The sequence below is a fragment of the Populus nigra genome, chromosome 11, assembly GCF_951802175.1.
Source record: "Populus nigra chromosome 11, ddPopNigr1.1, whole genome shotgun sequence".
Classification (NCBI taxonomy): domain Eukaryota; kingdom Viridiplantae; phylum Streptophyta; class Magnoliopsida; order Malpighiales; family Salicaceae; genus Populus; species Populus nigra.
Window position 1 is genome coordinate 1,110,482 of NC_084862.1, and position 22,828 is coordinate 1,133,309.

Consider the following 22,828-nt stretch of genomic DNA (forward strand, 5'->3'; position numbering starts at 1 on the left):
TGATTGAAAACGATTGGGATTTGGCAGCTTTGAATTAAAACCATACTAGAAAAGTGAGAGAGCAAAAGGCTGGAGCCGCTGGACATGTGAGTCCTGTTCGAAGATGGAGACATGAGCGATGCTTGGGGCACAGTAGAGGCTGCGCTGTCAAAAAGTATCAAATCATCAGAGTTGTTGATGCCACGTTTTCATGCTTCCATCTCTTTTCAAGAGATCATAGACAGTTTTACTTCTATCGGGATAAATTACGATATCGTTGTCGTTTTTATTTTTTATATGATCATAAAAAAAATTATTTTATTTTTATATTAAATTTGATATATAATTATATTTTAAATCTTAGTTTTATAAAAATTAAAGTAATATATTTTTTTTAATTAGTAGAAACTTGCATTTTATTTTAATTTTACATCTAAAAATCTATCCAACAACAGTTTTAAATAAACACAAATTTTTTAAAACTTATTATTTTTTAAATAATAATTAAAATTGCTTTTCTTAAACCTAAAAAATAAAAAATATATATATTATTTTGATATTTTTTCAAATAAAAAATAAAAAAACAACTATTACTACAACATAGAACACTATCCTTGAAAAAAAAAACACTCATAAAGAAAAGAAATCCATTTGAGGGGGAAACCATATTCAATATTGTTTAACAGATAATTTGCAACATCAAACTTAAAACAAGATAGGATTATTCTGGTGCACAGACATGGCAACTGCCTTATTTGTGAGAAATAATACCAAGATAGAAAACCACACAACCAAACTAAGTAATGTTCCAAGTACCAACCATGCTGTTGAAAGCATAATAGAAAACCTCAGCAAGCTCCCAGAGTTCCCTCACTTCGACTCCTGTGAAATGAGAACTCCAATCCATAATTGAATTTGTCAAGATCAGCATGATTATGATGATAGCGATGACTAGATGATGTTTTGGCTCCATTCGGTGGCAAACGGAGATGCCTGCCCCTGGACCGTTTAGGTGAGGTTACAGCATGACTTTTACGAGCATGAGTTGATGAGGATGATGGCCTAGCACCAGCTAGGCTATGGCTAGCCTTTCTTGCAGCTTTGTTCTCTGACCTGAGGCCACGATCAAATTGATGGGAGCTGATGCCTAGCCTAACTGATCGGTCTGCTGCATCTTTCAATGTGCTGGCTTTGGTTGGCTGCCGGTTGAAGTAAACCAGATGAGGGAGAAGACCTTGCAGATATTTCTTGAGTTGTTCATCTCCAACATTTTTCTGTGCTGGATTTCCTTCCAAGCTGATGGCTTGCAACGAATTGTAGTTAGCTGCAAGTTGGCCAAGACATTTGGTGGTAGAGATTTTGTTGAAGCGCAGATCCAGTACCGTTAGTTTCAACAAACGGTGGAGACCCTCTACCTCACTTATTTTATTTCCCGCCAAGTATAGCTCTTTCAGGGAGGAACAAGATGCCAAACCTTTAACAGCAGAAAGTGAATCATTACAATGTTCGAAGTAATCAAATATCTATGAATTGGACACTTGAAAGCGAAAACAGGAGAAAATGGGAAAGCTACAACCATCAAACACAACGCATTCGACATACCGTGTCCAATCCTGAATATTCTATTGTAACTCAAGTCCAGTACACGAAGTCGAGTAAGCTCGCGTAAACCCTCAATGGAGGAAATGCTGTTCTTTGACAAATTCAACACATGGAGTCCTCTAGGGAGGGCACCAGCAGTTATTCTCACTGAAAAGCATGTAAGAGAAATAAACAATCTCTCTTGAGTTCATAACTATTTTTCACTAAGGCAGATAAAAAACGAAGGCAAGAATAAAAACAGGAAAAAGTTCGAGATGTGAACCTATAGAGTTCCCTGATAGATTAAGCATCCTCATGCTGCCAAACGCACTAAGAAAAGGGATCTCTGCCAGCCCAAGGTTTGACAGATGAGCTGTGGTAGCAGAGACAGTCAACGAAGAGATATATCTTTTAGCAGCTTCCGTGACAGGAGTGGCCTTACTATCAACCTTTGCAGTGGCAAAATCATCTGAATCTCCATTGACCGTGTCATCAGTATCAGGCAATTCATTTGGTTCTTCGAATGAACTACAGTGTTGAAGATTGTTTACCCAGTCCGCAATACGCTTCATTTTAAAATCCTTACTTGGTAATTCTTCCCACTGCTGAGTGGAGGATTCTCCTTGGAATTTATTTGGAAGGTTTGCTTCATTCACAACTGGCATTATCCAATCCTTTGCCATAGCTGAGTAATTATTCGAATCAAAACCTTCATCAAGACAACTTTCAATATTGTTTTCCTCAATTTTAGGAATGCAATCATCCCTTTCTTGTTTTCTCATTTTGTTAGTTTCATCCCCATTAATTGAAATTGTTTTCCACCTCATGCTTAGAGAATGCAGGTCCTCCAAAGATCTTGAGTGAGATGCTAAATGTCCATGGGATGTGGGTGAAAAAGTGCCCATGTCAGGAAATGAGCATGATTTTTCAATCACGGGAGGGCTACCAGGTGACTGGTTACCTGATGCATCACCACCTTCACCAGATAACAGATAATCAGAAATTTCAGGCTCTTCCTTTCCAGAATGCTGAGGATTGCCAATTGAGAAAATGCATTCCTTGTCAAAATCAAAACTCATCTGAGCAGACTCTAGTTGCAAATCTTTCTCATGCACGCTAGTTGGGCTCCTTCCTGTATCCTTGCTGCCATCTGGTCTAGGTAACCCATTTTGATCAAGGGAATCACCAGAGAATCCTTGATCTATCTCCTCCTCAGTATCATTGTCACAATGAACCATTCCCTCATGGCATAATCCACTTCCAAGAGACTGACTTCTCTTAATAAGCCTTGTCTGATGAACTCCTATGTCATTCTTGAAATCCATTTTGTCCTCAATTTTGTCGAATTCCCAGCTTTGTTCAGCAGATACAGAGCTTGTAGCATCCCTGACACTATTAATAGTTCCAGTATCTGTTTGTGCCTTCAGAAGCATCAAGCTTGTAGCTTTGGTCAGTGTCTTAGGAGATTGAATTTGAGAAAAATCTTCTAAACTCTTATGCATTGCTTTAACAGAAAGTTCGGCAGTTTTCTGAAGGAAAAAGGAAAAAGGAAAACTCTAATCAGAAAAGCCATGGAAGGTAAGAACAAAGATACTACGTCCAAATCAGTGATTGCTCAACTTACCTTTGGTTTGTGAGAAGGGATGTGAGCATTGAAACATGAGAACCTAACCATTGTAGCCACACTAACACAAGCTACATACACAAATAACCTTATTATTGAATTACATAAAGAACGTAATGGGTAAACAACTATACTGTGCTGCTTCTAGCTTCCACACTTACGAACCTAAAACAATGACCTGACTCTACTAACTTAAATTCTCCAACTACCATCACGCTTCCAGAAACCTAGCAAACCTTAGCCATAATCAAGAGACAAGCCCTCCATAACACGGCACAGTCTCCAAACATGAGATGATCTTGATCGCCTTAAAACACACAGCAATATCACACCCTCGCTATCACCCCACACCCTCCTGGAGGTGCGAGAACACTTCAAATTTGTTGAAGCTGCCAGAGTGAATCAAAATCTTTGCCAACTAGGAAAACCCAATTCCTAATATACATAAGAGATGCTGGCCTGAAAATAAGGAAAAAAACTTAAAATAAATGGCTTTCATGATTAAACAAGAAAGCTAAAGGAAAACACAGTTCAGAACGGTGATACAATCAATATCCATGATAATCAATAACATCTCAAGTTCCACATTGGATTGTTACAATCAAGACAAGCAAACAAAGGGGAAAAAACAGCTAACACTTGCTGCAATAAGAAAACGGAAGAGACTTCTTCATCAAGATACAAATGATATATTATCATCCATTAAAAAATGACCAGAAAATAACAATCATTAATATGATATAACAAATGCAGCAGCCAATTACCTTAAAGCCCATATAAAAGATTTCTTCTAGCTCAATTAGATTTCAATTTTTTTTTCTTTTTCCCCTCAGCAACAAACCATAATAAAAAAACACAATGAAGCAGAAACAAATTTCTGATATTCAAAGAAACAATAAATCAATCTATGCATAAACATAAAAAGAAAAGAAAAATGAAATCTTTTCCAACACATATAGCAATACAAAAACATTAATCCATAATAACATACCAATATCAACCTATAAAGGAAAATTAACAACTCTTAGCTCAAAAACAGGCAAACATAATTCATTCTCTCAAATAAAAAAACAACCCCATCTCCACAAACCTGCAAACTTCATGAATCAAAACCAATAAACACAAAAAATCAAAAGGAACCCATTTTGAGAAAACAAAAATCAAAGCAATTGGCACAAGAAAAATCAAAAAAGGAGGAGAAAGACCGTACCTTTCTCTAGCCAGGTTGTGGTAAAGACACTGTTGTATTGGGAAGAAACGGAAGACCTTATTTTTATGGTCAATAAAAAATGTAAGAAATATTTATTTTGATTTATATTTTAGAGGGAGAGAGAAATTTGTTCTAGAGCAGCGGCTGTGGTAAAGCTTCCAACTTTCTGAGGCTAACCCTAAAGTTGTCTTTTCTTTTCTTTTTTTTATTGCAATTTTGATTTTTATATTATAAAAAAAATATATATGGATAGGACAAAGAAAAAGATTTGAATTGGATTCTGTCTCACTTGATTTTTTCAATATACTCACGAGCTATTTCCTTTATTTTACCTTTTCTAATAATTTATTTTTTTATTAATAGTATTATTGAATCAATTAAAGTAATTTAATAAAATTTTCAAGATATTGGTTTGAAAATCTTAATTCAAAAGGTTGAAAAATACAAATTTTCTCTTAATCACCGAACCAACTTTTTAGATTTTTTAACAATTTATTTCGTGTAATTGAGAAATTATTATATGGTTAGATTTTTAGTTCTATATTCTTGAATCAACCCAATAATTGGTTTTACCTGATTTTTATGCTATGATTGGATGGTATTATGGGAGCAATTTGGACATTCATAAACTAAATTTATCTAATCTTATATAATAAAAATACTTTTTTGTCATTTTTTTGCCCAATTAAATACAGGGCATTCATGCCCTATAGTTCTAATTACTTTTCTTGAATCATATTATTAAACCCAAAAAATAAATATATCAAATAAATTGTAATCAAACCATACATTGGTGAATATTAAATTTGATTTTGGCCATTTGAAGTCATAAACAAATAGAAAAAAGAAAAGAAAAAAAAAGGGGTTTATTCTGCATCCACAGATTTGGTCAAAAAAGGAGGATGAGAGGAGAAAGTGGATCTTGTCGTTTGCGAACCGCATGGATGTCTCAGCTGTTTTCTTAAGAGGGAATGTCTTCCTGTGATTAACAATTTTTTTCTTTTTAGAAAAAAAACATCTAACAATATATTAACAGATATTGTGATATATGTGACTCCAAGTTTACTTTACTAAAAAAAATAATAAATATATTTATTTATACCTTTGTTTTAAATGAAAAAAAAATCACTTTATCTTTATCTTTTTAACAAAATACATTATTATCTCTTATATATCTGTTTTTTTTTATATTATGACACTAACTAAATATAAACTAAGTGTATTTATATCTTATTTTAGATTTTTTTTAATTTCCCAACGTTAGGAAATTGCCAATTTTCTTTTATAGGGTGTTAATGGAGTAGCTCTTTTCCATACTTGTTGGTCGTAATTCTTAGTTTGTTGGGCTTTTAACCCCAATTTAAAAAAAAAAAAAAGTTGTAACCTAAGTTACAAATATTATATTGTGATTTTGCTTGTAAATATAATAAAAATTATATTTTAAAACTTTACCTAATAAATTTAAGTTATTAGATTAAGATAATTCTTTGATATAGTATTAAAGTCTTGATAATTAAACAGTTATGAGTTTGAATTTCATCATTTCTATTTATTTGATAAAAATTAAACACAAAATAATATGAATCGATACAAATTTTAAATTTAAAGAATTTTTACTTAATAATATATGTTAGTAAATAATATAAATTATATCATGATTTTCTAATAAATTTAAAATATTATATTAAAATAATTTTTTAACAGTGATATCTCTCGAAGTGATGCCTCGCATCCATGGGGGAGGGTAAGCTGAGTTGGGGTTTGCTTCAAGAGCTAGATTGATGATTGAAGAGTGCGTTCTCTCGTCTTTTAAAGCCCAGCTCTGCTCCTACCATTCGCTTTATTCAGTGGCACCCTCCCTCGTATGGTTGGCGGAAGGTTAATATTGTGGATGGTAGCTCACTAGGGAGCTCAGGAAAGGCTGGTTGTGGACGTTCTGGTGACATTTTCCGATATTTTCTAGGTAACTGGCATCATGGTTTCTCTTCTTTTATTTGCTCTGCCACTAACATGGCGGCGGAACTATGGGCTATTTGGCATGGTATTAATGTTTCTATAGAGACAAAAACTTTCTCCTCTTGAAGTTGAGTGCGATTCCTTAGAAGCAATTTGTTGTTTGTCATCTTCTCCCGACAAATTTCATCCTCACTTGAAGAATTCAGTGTCATCTCTCATCCTTCGGCCCCAATAGGCTCATTCATGCCCTTCACGAGGGTAATTAGTGTGCTGACTTCTTGGCTAGTTTTGGTTCCTCGCAAACTCGCTCTCTAGTTTAATGGGATGCTCCTCCTCCTTGGACTTCGCCATTTTTTGGATGCTGATAGATTATATATTGTTTTCATGCGTGTAGTTTATTTGTATTATTACTAGTGTTATCTTTCTCATGAAGTTGTGAAAATTTCAAATTAAATCTAAGGTCTTTTCACGATTACTTGATGGGCTGATAGGAGATTGGATTTAGCCACTGAATGATGGGCCTGTACTTGGGTATTCCATGCTTTTACTAAAAATAGGGAGTGTTTGAAATTGTATGAACTTGTAGTTATATGTGAATGAACTTGCGAATGGAACTCTCTGTTTACCTGTGCAATGAATTATTTATACATATTGGTTATACAAGCTTATCTTATAAATAGTAAAGTAATGATGAATTATTTTTTCTCATTGTGGTAACTCGTTGTGATACTATTAGTTGAAAGGCTGACACTAGTTAGTGATGATCGAGAAAAATTACTACCCACTGAGAATATAAATTGATGGAAAATAACTAAGAGAGGTGGTCACTGAAGAAACAAGTTTTTCTAAAAAAAAGCCACTAGCTAGAAAGATAGAAAAATAGACATCAAGATAATTATTCGTGCGCACTTGAGGTCGTGGCTTGATGGGAAAAGAGACTTATTTTTTTTTCTGCACTTGGATTCGATCTTCTCTGTGCATGTTTGTCACCCTGCAGTACCTTACATGTCTAGTGAGTTTACAAGATGTTCAGTGGACTCAAGGATTAGTTGTAATACGCGTAAGCTGATTTGAACATCCCAGATTATATATATATATATATATATAAATAATTATTCGTGCGTCATTATAAAAGATCGGACGCTATAATAGAGAATTATGTGAGCACCACATAGCCACCAATAAATGGTTTGTGGTGTTATTCCGATGACTTTTTAGAGTTTGTAACATACGTTATTTTATCGGTTATTTTATTATTGTTTTAGGTTTAGGAAAATGAAGATTAATATTCAAATAATAATAATTTAAGGAGAGTCTTTTGAGGAGAGTAAAAGAACTTCTTTTTTATTTTCTAATCATAAAACTAATCTTTATAGAAGAAACACATTTTTTTTGTATGAGAATCTATACGGGAGGTCATGTGGGTGGTTAGCTTTGCACAAATGACCAAATATTCATGATTGTGGTCTTGCTAGTTGCAAACCTCATTAAATTAAAAATAAAATAAATTCTTTGGAGCCATCTATTTTGAATTTTATTTTTATTTTTTTTAAAAAAAAGTTTTTGCCTGATGAGTTTGAAGAACTCGAAAGAGTGTTATGATTTATATGCTTAAACAATTGATTGAGTGATTTCTAATTTATCATTAACGGCGAGTGGTTGTGTCGAGGTCAATGCATGTGCTTCATGGTTTCGCACCTCATAGTAACACGTGTGTGGCCCAGCCCACAAGGGCTACGCAGACTTGACATCATCCCCATCTTCCTCATTATATCACTGACAGGTCCTCTTGAGAAAAAAAAAATTAAAATCAATGAATTTTAATAATATCATAAATCAATTTAAAATTTTTTATCACAAAACTCAAATAACTTTTTTAAAACTTGAAGGTCATAACGTAAATGGCCACAACCAAATTTAATAACAGTGCTTCATGGTTATTTTCGTGATTATAATAAGAATATTCTTAGATTAATTTGTATGTGAATTGAAGTTAAATTATCTTTTTAAATAATTTTAAAAGGCATATCTTAAATCTTTTGAAATACTATTATCACCTAATTATATTTATTAGAAAGAAAGAAAAAGGAATATTTTGTTTTTTCTTTGGAGAGGGCAAATCTTCTTCGAGGAAGAGGAAGTGAGAATCAATCCCATGACCAATTATAACTTTAATTTTGAAACAGAAAATGTTTATGTATTGTTTTGATTTTTAGGATCCAGTTCTAACTTTTGACTTCAAAGAAATAGACAATTACCTGTGGCTGCTGCTAAGCCAACCCATCAAATCTTCTTCCCTCAATTAGGATAGTCTTCAAGTTTACATGAATATTTAGACCAATTAACCATTATAAATTCATTCTGACACGCATGGAGATGGACCATATACCTAATATAGAATATTAAAATTCAAAACCCTCGAGAATAGCTTAATTTATTAGGTTTTGAATTTGTTTTCTAATGGTTACAAGTTTGAGTCTTTTCAGGGCTATTGAAGACTTACATGGTTGTTAATTGAGATTAGTCGAGATACAATCAAGTTAACCCGAACACCCACATTAATAAATTTTTTTTTCACACACATTCATATTTATACAAAACTCTAATTCACTTATATTAAATTTAAATTTTAAGATATTTATATATATACACCTAATAATCATAATTATTTAATGATACTGCAGAGATCCCACTTCATAAAAGAAATTAATAACGAAGCTCGAATCTAGAACCTTAAAGCATGCTTTTGCAGCAGGGAAAACCATGAATGATATGGCAAAGGGCAACCCTTTCTTATTGCAAATTTTAATGAAGTAGTGAGGCAGGTTGAAAATTGATGGGCAAGTTTCAATTGCCATGTGAAAGCAATTGTGCCACCCAGCCATAAAGGCGTTTTATTTTCATGAAAGTGATCGAGGAGAGTTTTCAACACGGCAATGGCTCTGTCTGTCTTTTTCTTAAAAAAAAATAATATTAGATTATGGGGAAAATAAAAGAAATATCTTTGGTTGCTTAATTATTTGAATAGTGTTGACTTCCTGGCACCCTTTTATTACTCTATAGAATTAAGACAATTGATTATCGTTAATAAGAGGTTGGATTGATGGTTGAGATGTGTTTTATTCCTAATCAGATAGTGCTATTTATATAATAATTCAGATTACATTTAAGAAATATATTCAACATTCAACCTGATGTCTGGCTATAAATTTGTTCTTGTTTCATGCTGACCAAGCTTGAATTCTCGGTCCTATGCTGATTACAGACCATTTGTCTTTCACAGAATTCAATCTTGATCTCTAGAAGGTCTCAGGTTGCAAAATCTGGAAACTTTGAATTTTATTTTCTGGGCACGAGAATGATTTTGTGGTTTTAAAAAAAAATTTCACCCCCACCAGATATCCCAAATGTATAAATTTAATGATAGAAAACTACGAGAAATATTTATTTTATATATATTTATATATTTACTGATCGAAAACAAGACATTAGTTTTAGCTCTTGAGATTGAAATGGTTTACTGTGATCATGATTTTTATTTTTTAATAAGGATTTTTTAAGTGGTTTTTCTATGATTTAAAATAATTAAAAAACACTTAAAAAAATTAATTTCATATTTTTTTTAAAAAAAAATATTTTTTAGACACATAAGTTACGAGAATTAAAAATATCATAGATTTTTACCCTCAAGAAAGCTCGGTTGACTTCATGTTCAAAACAACAATCTCGTAAGTTTCATTGGCAAATGATTACGGAGTAAATTGAGACCAAGTCTTGTTTTCTCTCTCTCAGACTCCATAAAATCAGCTGTACATTCTTACACCTTGAAAAACTCAAACTTACCTGCAAAATACCTTAGCAGCAGCCATGGATGTCAGAAACAATCCATGCATCATGCCTTTCGTTATTTTCATATGCTTTTCTCTCAAGCCCCATGTCTCCCTTGGAGCTGATACAATCTCTGCAAACAGCTCTCTTTCTGGAGACCAAACTATTGTCTCAGCAGGAAAAGTCTTCGAACTTGGTTTCTTCAAGCCAGGTAACTCCTCAAACTACTACATAGGCATGAGGTATTATAGAGATAAGGTGTCTAAACAGACCATAGTTTGGATGGCAAACAGAGAGACACCTGTTTCTGATAGATTTTCTTCGGAGTTAAGAATATCTGATGGGAATTTAGCTCTCTTTAATGAGTCCAAGATCCTAATTTGGTCCACAAATTTGAGCTCTAGTAGCTCTAGATCTGTGGAAGCAGTACTTGGTAATGATGGAAATCTAGTTTTGAGAGATGGGTCTAATCCATCATTGTCACCACTATGGCAGTCTTTTGATTTTCCAGCTGATACATGGCTGCCTGGTGCTAAGGTTGGATTGAGCAAAATCAACAACAGGAACACACGTCTCATTTCATGGAAAAGCAAAGATAATCCTGCACCGGGTCTTTTCTCTCTTGAGCTAGACCCAAATCAGAGTCGATATTTGATCTTCTGGAAGAGGTCCATACAGTATTGGACCAGTGGAGAATGGAATGGACAGATTTTCAGCTTAGTTCCTGAAATGAGATTGAATTATATCTACAACTTTAGTTATGTTAGCAATGATAATGAGAGCTACTTCACCTATTCAGTGTACAACAGTACAGTCATATCTCGGTTTGTGATGGATGATGGCGGGCAGATTCAACAGCTAACATGGTCGGCGAGTACCAACGAATGGTTTTTGTTCTGGTCTCAACCAAAGACGCAATGTGAGGTGTATGCTTACTGTGGGGCTTTTGGAAGCTGTAATGCGAAATCACAGCCTTTCTGCGACTGCCTGAGAGGTTTCAACCCGAAATCGACGGGAGACTGGTATTCGGAGGTTTTTTCTGGGGGATGTGAGAGGGCAACAAATCTGCAGTGTGGGAATTCTAGTGTTGTTAATGGGAAGAGTGACAGATTTTTCCCAAGTTACAATATGGAGTCGCCTGCAAATCCACAGATAGTAGTGGCAGCTGGGAGTGCACGGGAATGTGAATCAACTTGCTTGAAGAATTGCTCTTGTACTGCCTATGCTTTTGATGGTGGTCAGTGCTCAGCTTGGTCCGGCGATCTATTGAATATGCAACAACTTGCAGATGGTACAGATGGAAAATCTATCTATATCAGGCTTGCAGCTTCTGAGTTTTCAAGTTCTAAGAATAATAAAGGAATAGCTATTGGCGGTGCTGTGGGCTCAGTGGTGATAGTGTCTCTCCTTGCCCTTGTTCTGTTCATTTTCTTGAGAAGGAGAAAAACAGTAAAAATGGGCAAAGCAGTAGATGGTTCACTGATGGCTTTTGGATACAGAGATTTACAGAGTGCGACGAAGAATTTCTCTGAGAAACTGGGGGGAGGAGGTTTTGGTTCTGTTTTCAAAGGGGTGTTGCCTGATACTAGTGTCATAGCTGTGAAGAAGCTTGAAAGCATCAGCCAAGGAGAGAAGCAATTCCGCTCAGAAGTCAGCACTATCGGGACAATCCAGCACGTCAATCTGGTTCGCCTTCGTGGGTTCTGCTCAGAGGGAAATAAGAAGCTGTTGGTCTACGACTACATGCCGAATGGTTCTCTTGATTCCCTTCTTTTCAGTGAGAAAAACACAAAGGTCTTAGACTGGAAAACTAGGTACAGTATTGCTTTGGGGACAGCTAGAGGATTGAACTATCTCCATGAGAAATGCAGGGACTGTATCATACACTGCGATATAAAGCCTGAGAACATCCTTTTAGATGCTCAGTTTTGCCCAAAAGTGGCTGATTTTGGCCTGGCAAAGCTCGTCGGCCGGGATTTTAGCAGGGTGCTGACAACCATGAGAGGTACAAGAGGCTATCTAGCTCCAGAGTGGATTTCAGGAGTGGCTATAACAGCCAAAGCAGACGTTTACAGTTATGGAATGATGATTTTTGAAGTTGTATCAGGAAGGAGAAACTCTGAGCAATCTGAAGATGGGAAAGTGAAGTTCTTCCCAAGTTATGTTGCAAACCAAATCAATCAAGAGCACGGTGACATCCTTAGCTTGTTGGACCACAGGTTGGAGGGGGATGCTGATCTTGAAGAGCTAACAAGAGTCTGTAAAGTTGCTTGCTGGTGCATCCAAGATGAAGAAACCCAAAGGCCATCAATGGGCCACGTAGTTCAGATCCTCGAAGGGGTTGTGAGCGTGAATCCACCTCCAACTCCAAGATGTCTCCAAGTGTTTGACAACCAGGAGAACATAATTTTCTTCACAGAATCATCCTCCAGCCAAAGTTCACAGGCACAGAGCCACACCTCAACTGCTTCTACTCAGTCTAAGAACACCACATCAAACAAAAGTCCCAAGTCTTAAAAAGAGAACCAAAGAAGGACGCCGAGAAATCTGGTTCAAGTAACTGTAATACTGCTATTATATTTGAGAATGCAAGAGTCTTAGTTAATTGTAAAAGTTAGTTTTCTGAGAGTGGCAAAATCCTAGTACTGTTGTAAAAGCCTTTCTTCTTAAATAATCTCCAAAGCTATGGCATGCTTCATGCTTCATGACATCAACTTCAGCCTATAATTGGTTTATGAGATATCTAGACACAGCTAAATGTATATATAATCTATGACTAAGGCAAGCAGCAGCTATTTTCAAGTCTAATCAGACCTTTTCATCCTCAATCCATTTCAGAATTGCAATTCCTCCAAGAACAAGGTGGTGCTATCCAGTAAATTGTCTTTCAAAGAAAGAGATTTTAATATCTTAAGCATTACTTGTCCACAAACTACTTTCTCATTCATTACTACAATAACATCAGCAAGATGGAACCTGGGATCTTGCCCTGAAACCATGCAATCTAAAATTTGATCACTAATGAACAAGACTTGGATGGTCCAGCACACCAATGAAGAATCTAGCTTCAAAAGTCCAACCCACCCACATGCACGTAAAAATGATAACTCCTTTTCTCTGTTTCTTTCTTAGAACTTAAAAGAGTTACAAATTTGTTCCCCGAGTTGGAGGGAGAGCCATGACTTGGGACCAAGAATCTGTTAATTGTGTGCGAAGCAGAAGACCTTATGATTAAAGACGAATCATCAGCAGTGAATTTGGATTTGGCTTCTGATAACCACGGACTGCTAAACAGAAGACAAAATAGCTTTTATATTCCAGGCCATGCATCTGACTCTCACCTTGCGAATTTGTATACAAAGCATGCTGATTCCACTCATTTTAAGCACAATGCTGGGTGAACAAAAACAGTCAACAACTGAAAGGAAGCTGTCCTCAATTGACTGGAATTGACCCAGCATGCATGGATACAAATGAACTTGCTATTTAATTTGGAGAAACTTAACAATTTGATCACCTTATCACACCCGACATAGCGGCGGTCTTAAAAATTTATCTAAAAAAAAGAACAGATTTTTGACATCCTATTCTTTAATAGAGAATGGTATTATTTAAAAAGTCGTCACCTAGTATTATAATTACTAGAAACCCTAACTAGTCAATATAGATTCTATGGTACGAGACTGGTTACGCAAAAAGGAAGATATTATCACTCCTTGAGCATCCTGCCTAAGGCAGGCTGCATTGCTGACTTTGTCATAAATTGCTAATGTTTTGTTGGTTTATGCTGCGGTGGTTTTGCGTGTAATATTCCCGACTCTAGCGTCAATGAATATTTAATTACGGATATTTCCAACTCTGGTGTTGGTAAATATTACGTAGCTATAAAAACAAAATAAATTTTAATCAGTATTTTTTATTCCTGACTCTGGCGCCAGTGAATAAATAAATCAAATAAATTTATTTTTACGCATCACACAAAAAAAAACAAAATAAATTTAAATCAGTATTTTTTTATTCTTGACTCTGGCGTCAATGAATAAACAAATCAAATAAATTTATTTTTTTACGCGTACACATTTTTTTATGTAACTAAATAAAAGTAAAATACAATAAAATAAAATAAATTTACATCAATATCTTTATTCCTGACTCTAGCATCAGTGAATAAACCAATAAATTTACTTTATTTTTTGCATGCATATTTTTTATTTTTATGTAATTAAATAAAATACAATGAAATAAATTTGAATCAATATTTTTATTCTGAATCTGGCGTCCATGAATAAAAATAATAAATTCTTATTTATTTTTCTTATTTATACATACACACATCTTTGTTTTTTTATTTTTTATTTTTTTATTTTTTTGGGCTGGGCTGGGCTAGGCCCAGCCAGTCCGGCTCATATTTTATTTTTATTGATAGGCCAGACCGTGTCCAAGCGCACGCATGAAGTGAATTCATGCGTGCTTTAAACTGTGCGAAGGTAATTAACTTACCTTCGCACAGTATTCTTGCTACACACACCCAATCTGAAGACACAAAACAAGAATGGAGAAATGGCGTACCTGCTTCTGGAAACAGAGAAGAAGCTTGCAAAACGGTGGTGCCTCTTGCCTCTTCCCTTCTGCTTTCCCTTTTGCTCCTGTGCCCACGATCTGCTTTCGTCCTCCAGCAGATTTGAGAGGATGAAAGAATCAACAGTGAAGACTCCGGTTTACTGTATATGTCATTTGTTGAGTCTTCTTTTGTTTTTCTTGTTGCAGGGAAAAAACAATGGCAGGGACAATCCTTGTCTGTGTGTATGCTGACCTTTTTCTTCCTTGCTCTCTGCGTGTTGCTCTGTTTTTTTCTTTTCTGGTTTTTTTCTTTGGTTTTCTGGGTTGGTTCTTCTTCTCTCTGTATTTTTTTTTTTGGATTTATGCTCTATTTTTCTTGCTCTCTGGTTTTCGGTCCTCTGTTTTTGCTCTCATCTTTTCGGTCCCTGTTCTAGGTTTTCTTCTCCCTTTTATAGACTCCCCAGCCACTTCCTTTAACCAGTCCTGCCTTTGCAGGACTGTTATTTTCCACGAACGAGATCATGGGCAAGAGACGTGGTCCACGATTGGATCGAATCCGTTGCAGATTTTCAGCCTGTTGAATCGGGATGGAGAAGACGAACATGGCTGTTCCACCAGCAACGGTGGCGTTTCGACAGCAATGGATTCCACCAGCAACGGCGACGTTTCAGCAGCAATGGACATTTTCATTTTGATCCCTGAACTTTGGAAATTCGGCAATTGGACCTCTAAGCAATTAAAAATTTCTTTTAATTGTGCCCCTTTGGATTAATTTCAATTAAATCCTTAAATTATAACACTGTTTACAAAACAGTCCTTAATTCCCGGATTGTTCAATTTGGTCCTTAATTCATTCTTTTAATTTTGCCCTTTGGGGATTAGTTTCAATTAAATCTCTAAATTATAACACTGTTTACAAAACAGTCTTTAATTTCCGGATTGTTCAATTTGGCCCTAAATTAAAAAGTTAAAGATTTAATTTTTTCAAAATTGATCAATTAACTCTCAAATTTTATAATTGCATCCCCAAACTTCAAATTTTGTTTACTTAACCCCATTGTCAACTATATTTAATTTTTATTATTTGTTCAAAAATTAGGTTATGACAACCTAATTGTATTATCTATTCAACATTTCAATGAAAAGAAACAGAGGGAAGTAGCAATAGAGAGATAGGAGAGGAATTTCTAGTTTTATAGTGGAAAACCTCTCCAGAACTGCATGTTACAGGCAAATCAACTACAGTGATTGTACAAACTGAAACTAACTCTTCCGCCGTAGGGTTGTTGTATACTTTCTGTTTCTTAATACCTACAAAACCCGGCAAAATTGATACCGTACTAGCAGTTTAGACCTCACGTTTTTTTTTTTACAGAAAGCAGCACAATGTAAGATGTGATGCAGGAAAGATCAACCTAGCGTTCCCTACTAATGAAGAACTGATAATCTCGATGGTAATTAACTCTGTTGACTTGATCTGTTGTAACACTTCTTGTAGAGAGAAGCAAGGCATTTTTCTTCAGTGTTCTGCATCTTTCCTCCAGTGCTCTGCTTCTTTCTATGAGAATTTCAGAAGTTTTAGAAGTAGTTTCTTCTGATGAAGACTCAACATGAGTTCTGAGATCAAACCAGCGCTCACCCTACAATTACAAGATTGTCAGGTATTAATCAGCCTGTTCCTTTGTAAAAGTCTTAGCAAATTGGGAATGCAGGCCCCCACCAAATACACCATTCTTAGAGCAGTATCATCTATTATGTACTTACCACAGACGAAAGTACCATAAACCGAAACAACACTATAGAAAAGAACTAATCATCGTATACGCAGAAGGATTTTATCGTGCGGCATGTCAATCAATCATGTCTTTTGATACAAGCAATTAGACCAAATTCTCATCAACTACTTAAAATGAACATGTCATTGTTCAGAAATGAAGACCATGGAAAATCAGATGTAGTGATGGCATGAATCTCTGATTGCAGTTTCCTTCTCTTGCGGACACCATTTCGACATATAGAAGTACAATCTGGACCTAAAATCATCGGAATGTTTGAGTCAGTGTTATATAGAAGTTACCTTTGTCCTGTAGCTTTGCAATCCTATAACTGGGAAGGCAATCATCTGAAACGTCTTACTGAGCGAATCAATTGGAGTGCTACGTACAATTAATTGATTAAATGAATGGTATGTCAAGAATGCTGCGTGAAACTCGCCCTCTGGAATTCGATATATAGGGTACCAAGCAACTGAAAACCTGAAACCATTTATCCAGAGTTCACGAGTATGATAAATTTTACATGCATATAAGCACCAAGGATAACAAGAACTACAAGATCTTGTTGTTTCTCACCAAGATGAAGGGTGTAGATCATGCAGGTTCATAGATTCTAGCTTTGATGGATCACCGAACACTTGAAGGTTAGAAGTGTTGATACTGATGAGGTCCCTGATTCTGCAATTAGCAAGGGATTAACACAAAATCAGTTGCATCTTCCCACAAGGTTTCAGAGGGCGCGGTGAAGCGTGGAACCAGAATGTTTGTTCAAGAACTGGAAAGCAAGCAAAAGTGAGGCTATTCACACATGAGATTTCTTGAGTAAAAAAAGCCTCAAGGCTCAGCTACTTGGCATCATTATAAAATGTCCATCCTTCAAGCACACATGAGATTACATATCAGAGGATATTCTAGTTAGGCATGCTGTTGCCTGTCATGCCTGAATCTCAATAGCACAGGTAAAGAGCTCATACTCCCAGAAGAAAACAGTAATAACACAAGCAAGATTGAAAATAGTAAGAAGAAGACTAACTTTAAATGAAGAGGCTTTCGATCGTGTGGAAGCTCAGATTCAAAGAATTCAAATACGAGTTCAGGATTGGTGTCCTCTTTATCCTTCCCACAAACATCTGAGAGATGTGGGTAAACAAAAAATTGAACAGCTGACAGGTAAGGAACAAAATATGCACAGAATGGTGTCGATTCAGAAAGAAAACCATTAATATTTGGAGAATCTCCTGCCTTGACTTCTAACCCATAACTCCCAGGTGTTTCATACCACTTCCAAACATCCTGAAGTGATATTCTTGGTAACTGAGTCTGATGAAGAGAACTATCTAACTGCTGATTTTTATTTGTACAAGAGGAAGTGATAAGTGGAGCAGCAGAATGAAGGAGTCTTTCAAACTCTGCTATTGGATCGCCCAATGTACTATGATATTCTAGTTGAAGTTTTCGAGCAGCATTTGATTCTAGATTATCTATCTCCCTCTTGGTCGGTACAGTCCTATCCCTCCTCTCCTTCTTGTTCTTTGTTTTAGCATGCTCCACACTTTGTTGAATCAATGCTCTTGGAGGTGTCATCTTTACAAGATTTTTCTACAAAACAAAGAATTTCAATGCGCAATGAAGAACCAATTCCATCGTTAGAAGAATCGGCCACAATACAACATGAAATCAAAGATAGACTATAGAGCAACTGTAAACTTGTCAACAGGAAGGAAAAAAAAATAGAGAATCAAAAGAAAAGATTTCAGGTCTAACATGAAGTTAACAATGGATTTCACTACCCCGAATGAGAGATTTTTCAAGAATCCATAAAGCAAAAAATCACGTAAAATGAAAAGAAACTTAGCAAATCCATATACAATGTGAAAGCATACATAATTATCTACACATTTACACAAAAAATAGCAACTAGAACATGTTAACTAAGAGATTAAACCAAACGCATTTTATTAAATCAAACAAGAATGGTAAAGAAACATTGAAACATTGAAATTGTTTCAGTTCTTGACTGCATTCAAAATTAAGTTCAAGAAACAGTAGCATTAACCTTGAAGAAACTAATGAAAATAACAAAAGAAAGATAGAGTTAAGGATGGTAACAAGAAACACTAATGATGATAGAAAAATCAAATCTGATATCATTCACATTGAAGTTATCAGTTCAAGAAACCAGAGATAGCTTTAGCTGGACGAAGAAACGCAAAGGCACCTGAGAGAGAGGGCGAGAAGCAGTTAAGAAGCGCGCGGCCTGTTATTTAGGTGAGTTATTTTCAAAAGGGGTTTGACTGTATATTTAGTCCCTATTCTCTTGAGTTTTACTTATTATGGTCCCTCTACTAGAGAGTATTTTTTAATGTGGTCCCTCTACTAGAGAGGATTAGTTGGTCCCTCAATTCTTCTATTTTTTTAATGGTAAATTAGAAGGAAGCTAAATGGAGTAACTGTATTAAGATAAAAAGAAAAGTATAGAAGGTCTAACTAAATTTATGAAAAAAAAACTAAATGTAAGAAAAGGACAGTAGAGATACCCCATTAAGATATATTTTTATATAATATATGGATAGGTAATTTATTTTTCAAAATTCATGGAAATTGCAATACAGAAATCACAATTTATTTCAATTTCAAAATAAAAGAAAAAACACATATAAAAAAGATAAAAATATACAAAAAAACACATACACTAGTTCAACTCTCATCTATTTTTTTAAAACTAATCAATTTACCAAATTAAACTAGATTTAATAACAATACTTTTAAGTAGAAAAGTTCATACTTCTAAATTAACATATCGATTTTGGACTTAATAAAATAATTAATTTTTTTTTCTTGTTTTGTTTAGGAATATTTATAGTCATTAACTATTATAAATAACAATAAATTTGGTAAAATGGCCTTGCTTTTAGGTGCCATAGCTACAACTTGATTTTATTTGAGAATCATGGCTTTTAGCTTTAACCACTTTTCTTTTTTGAAGAAGAAGAACCTCAAGAAACGACCAACTTCTATCAACTTTGTTCCTTACTCATCTTGATAGAATATTTTATTTATTTGGTTTTTATTTTTTAAAATAGATATGAAGAGTTTTTTATAGGATAATTTTCTCTTTTTATTTTTTTTAAAGTGAATTTTATCTTTCTAAAATAAAAAATAGATACAAAAATAAATTCATTTCTTAAATAATTTTTTTTATTTCAAAACATGAAGTACATGAAAACATATATATATCTTTTCTATCTCAATTATCTTCATATCTTATGTCATAAAATAGTAACAAAACACTACCTTATAAATTATATATAAAAAAAATTCTTCATCTAAACTAAAAAAATTCGTACTTATTTTATCATTGGGAACACATTGAAAGAAAATACAAATATATATATAGACACACACATACTCCCTATATGTAATCAATCAATTAGCGACTAATTAACGAGGTTCCCTTCACTTAGTTTTTAAATCAACTTTCTTAATTCCTTGATGGCAGACATCCATTTTAGGGTGTTGGGCATTTCACACATTGCTAGTATATTATTTTGGTGATTTTCATTCACGAGAAGATCGTCGTGGTGTGGTCTACATATATAAAAGGGAGTATTTTTTTGTCATATAAAAAAACAGGATTTTTTTGCAAATATCAAACATAAATTTTGTCATTTTACCAAGAGATCGAATTACCAAAACTATGAAATTAATAATTTTATCTCAAGTCTCGCCCATGAAATAAAATTGAATTTCATCATTCAATCTTTACCGATTAATCCTCAAAATAGACCTGGTGGTTAAAAAAGATTTACTAATTTATTCGACTTCATGAGTTTAAGTTGAAGCAATATCTAGGGGAATTTATTTCTTCAAATAAATAAAATTAATATTAAAAATGCGTCATTAATACTACATTAAAAAATTCCAAGTAACATATAAATCAGTTTAAATAAAGAAAATTTTTTGCCAGTTAAGTTAGTTTAAAGCATCCAACAAACCATGATCCCATACATTCCATGATATATCAATCCAATTTCTTTATATTCTTTCCCCTCGTTAATAGATTACAATTTTCCAAAATATTTAAAAAATGAAAATAAAGTTAGAAAAGAAGCAAAAAGTAAATGAGAATGTTATGTACTCAGATTCTGCCATAGTCCCCAAAGATGCGAAGAGGCTATCAACACAAGAAACTAGTGCGTGATCTGTCTCCTGAACCTTTAATTTTTTCACAAAACGAGAGATGAAGAGATTGCATCGAACACGAAAAATAGAATTTTCACGTCAAAAATTTAATGTCATTAAACCTCTGATGCTTCCTTTCAAGCAGCCCTGCCATGACCTTCTTCTCGTAGAAGTACTGATCTTTACTCTCTTTTTTCTCTGGCAACCACAAGCTTGTTCTAACATTTTCAGGCCGGCTAGTATTATGCCGTCTTCGAGGCAAAAAATATAACCAAATTAAGTTGCAAAATATTGCACATAGCTTACCCCACAAAATTGTCACTGTAAAACTCATAAGGAGTAAATACATGCCTGACTTGTCCATGTTTCTTGCCTTGAATTCAAGTTCTTGATTTGGGTTTTTTGAGTTCTTTTTTATCTTGGACATTTTTCTTGGTTCTGATATTCAACTTGAACAAGATTTTACCAAATTTGCTTCGCTAACTTGATGGTCAGTATTGTCATGATGATCACTTGTATCATCCAAAGTTCTTTTGCTATTCATTGGTGAAGAAGAAGAGATATGCTTTGATCCATTTGAGTGGTCTTGACATTGACTCCCTTTACGATCACGAACTCTCTTGGACTGACAAACAATGAAAGAACATATGATCATCATTAAAACAAACGAACAAATAAAAAAAACCTGAAATAAAGAATTTGATGAACAAAAAATATAATTTTGGAGACAATCAATTAATTCTTCTAAAAATTTAAGCTTGAAGGAGTACTGAAAACAAAGAAAAAAAGAAGAAGAAAACATGATCATCAGCGAAAAAATCGCCTTGAAAAGCTATCAAAATATAGAAATTCTGAACAATCATTAATTATTGTACTAAAAATTTAAGCCTGGAAAGAAATAGATGAAGTAAGAAATTTGATATTGAACTAACCAATATGGTCTCGAAGAAAACGGCCTTGATGACACGAGAGAAGTTCTTCTTTGGAGGATGAAGAATCAATGAATTTTTCGAAGAAGAAATTATTGTTGAACACCTCCTATTATCATCCGAAAGAAAAGAAGAATTTGACACCAATCGCTTCATATCCTCTTTCTTTCTCCTTCGAAGAAGCTTCAAAGCCTGGATATTTGAGTGATCAACAACACCAACTTTGGAGTGATCGAGCAGTAGCTGATCCACATTAACCACTGGCTTAAAACATAGCAACAACTTGTTTCTTGAAACGTTCTTCATGAGTATTGTTGTTTGTAACACAAAGACTTGATGGGCATAGAGAAGGGTTGTCGATAATAACTATAACAGCTAGTAAGTGGTTTAAAGATTGCTGTTCTTCATAGTTTTTGGTTTGAACGAGGGAAAAAAGAAATGAAACAGACGATAGCTTGTGCTTTGTTTTGTCTGTGAGGTTCTTATTTGGAAGCAGAAGGTCGGCAAGGATGGGTTATATTTAGCAATACTTAGATAATAGGTAATTAGGATCACTCAGTTGCTAACTGTATGTGCTCTTCATGTTATTAATTAGTCATCGTTTTAATTTAGAAAGTTCATGGAAAAAACATAATTTTTAATTTTTTTATACTTAAATCAGTTTGTATACCATTCAAGAATTAATTATTTTTTACTCGAATTGTTTTAATAACACATGCTTTTCATCATATATTAAGATAAATAATACTGATTTCAAGAGTTAAATTCTAAAATCATTATGTAATAGAATTAGAATTAAACACAACTTTTAATAGGATTAAATACAATTTCTAATAAATGCATGCACATAATTTACTTGAAACAAGATATATATAAGAAAATTAATTCGAATTGGAGTTGGAGTCAAGGTTACGATGACTTAATTAATTTTATGACAAAATATACGTGGATATTTATACATGCGGGTGATTTCTTCTCCCTCTTGACCAGAAGTTGACAATGGGAGCTTATAGGTATAAACGTAGCCGTCCTTTAAATTTGGACTTCGGTCTGGCTTTTGTTAATCCAAGAGTCCAGTTGTAAAATTTAATAGTAAAATTGATAAGGATAATTATGGGTTTAATTGAAAGGTTTTAAAAGTTCAAAGAGCAAATTGAAAACTGGCATTGAACCAACCTAATTCCCTTTTCAGTATGAACGACAT

At 34.3% G+C, this 22,828-nt stretch overlaps 3 protein-coding genes and 1 pseudogene across 4 annotated transcripts; 1 reads left to right on the top strand and 3 right to left on the bottom strand.

The window, feature by feature from the left end:
* Positions 1–612: 612 nt before the first annotated feature.
* On the bottom strand, positions 613–4,556 carry LOC133667974 (uncharacterized). Of its 2 annotated transcripts, none has more exons than XM_062087694.1 (5): positions 4,395–4,556; positions 3,185–3,643; positions 1,844–3,089; positions 1,582–1,728; positions 613–1,453 (listed from the first exon to the last, which is right to left on the bottom strand). In XM_062087694.1, the coding sequence occupies exons 2-5, from the start codon at positions 3,233–3,235 to the stop codon at positions 828–830; spliced, it is 2,070 nt and encodes a 689-aa protein (XP_061943678.1). In that variant the 5' UTR covers positions 3,236–3,643; positions 4,395–4,556; the 3' UTR covers positions 613–827. The 2 variants fall into 2 exon arrangements, with proteins under 2 accessions (XP_061943678.1, XP_061943679.1); XM_062087695.1 differs by lacking the exon at positions 4,395–4,556 and adding an exon at positions 4,275–4,371.
* Positions 4,557–10,078: 5,522 nt separating this feature from the next.
* Positions 10,079–12,883, top strand: LOC133706173 (G-type lectin S-receptor-like serine/threonine-protein kinase At2g19130). Its single transcript, XM_062131649.1, has one exon. The coding sequence runs from the start codon at positions 10,218–10,220 to the stop codon at positions 12,693–12,695; it is 2,478 nt and encodes an 825-aa protein (XP_061987633.1). The 5' UTR covers positions 10,079–10,217; the 3' UTR covers positions 12,696–12,883.
* Positions 12,884–16,153: 3,270 nt separating this feature from the next.
* On the bottom strand, positions 16,154–18,097 carry LOC133668631 (uncharacterized). Its single transcript, XM_062088584.1, has 4 exons — positions 17,547–18,097; positions 17,090–17,191; positions 16,816–16,993; positions 16,154–16,378 (listed from the first exon to the last, which is right to left on the bottom strand). The coding sequence occupies exons 1-4, from the start codon at positions 18,095–18,097 to the stop codon at positions 16,154–16,156; spliced, it is 1,056 nt and encodes a 351-aa protein (XP_061944568.1).
* A 2,697-nt stretch (positions 18,098–20,794) lies between these two features.
* On the bottom strand, positions 20,795–22,828 carry LOC133668632 (uncharacterized protein At5g23160-like; annotated as a pseudogene).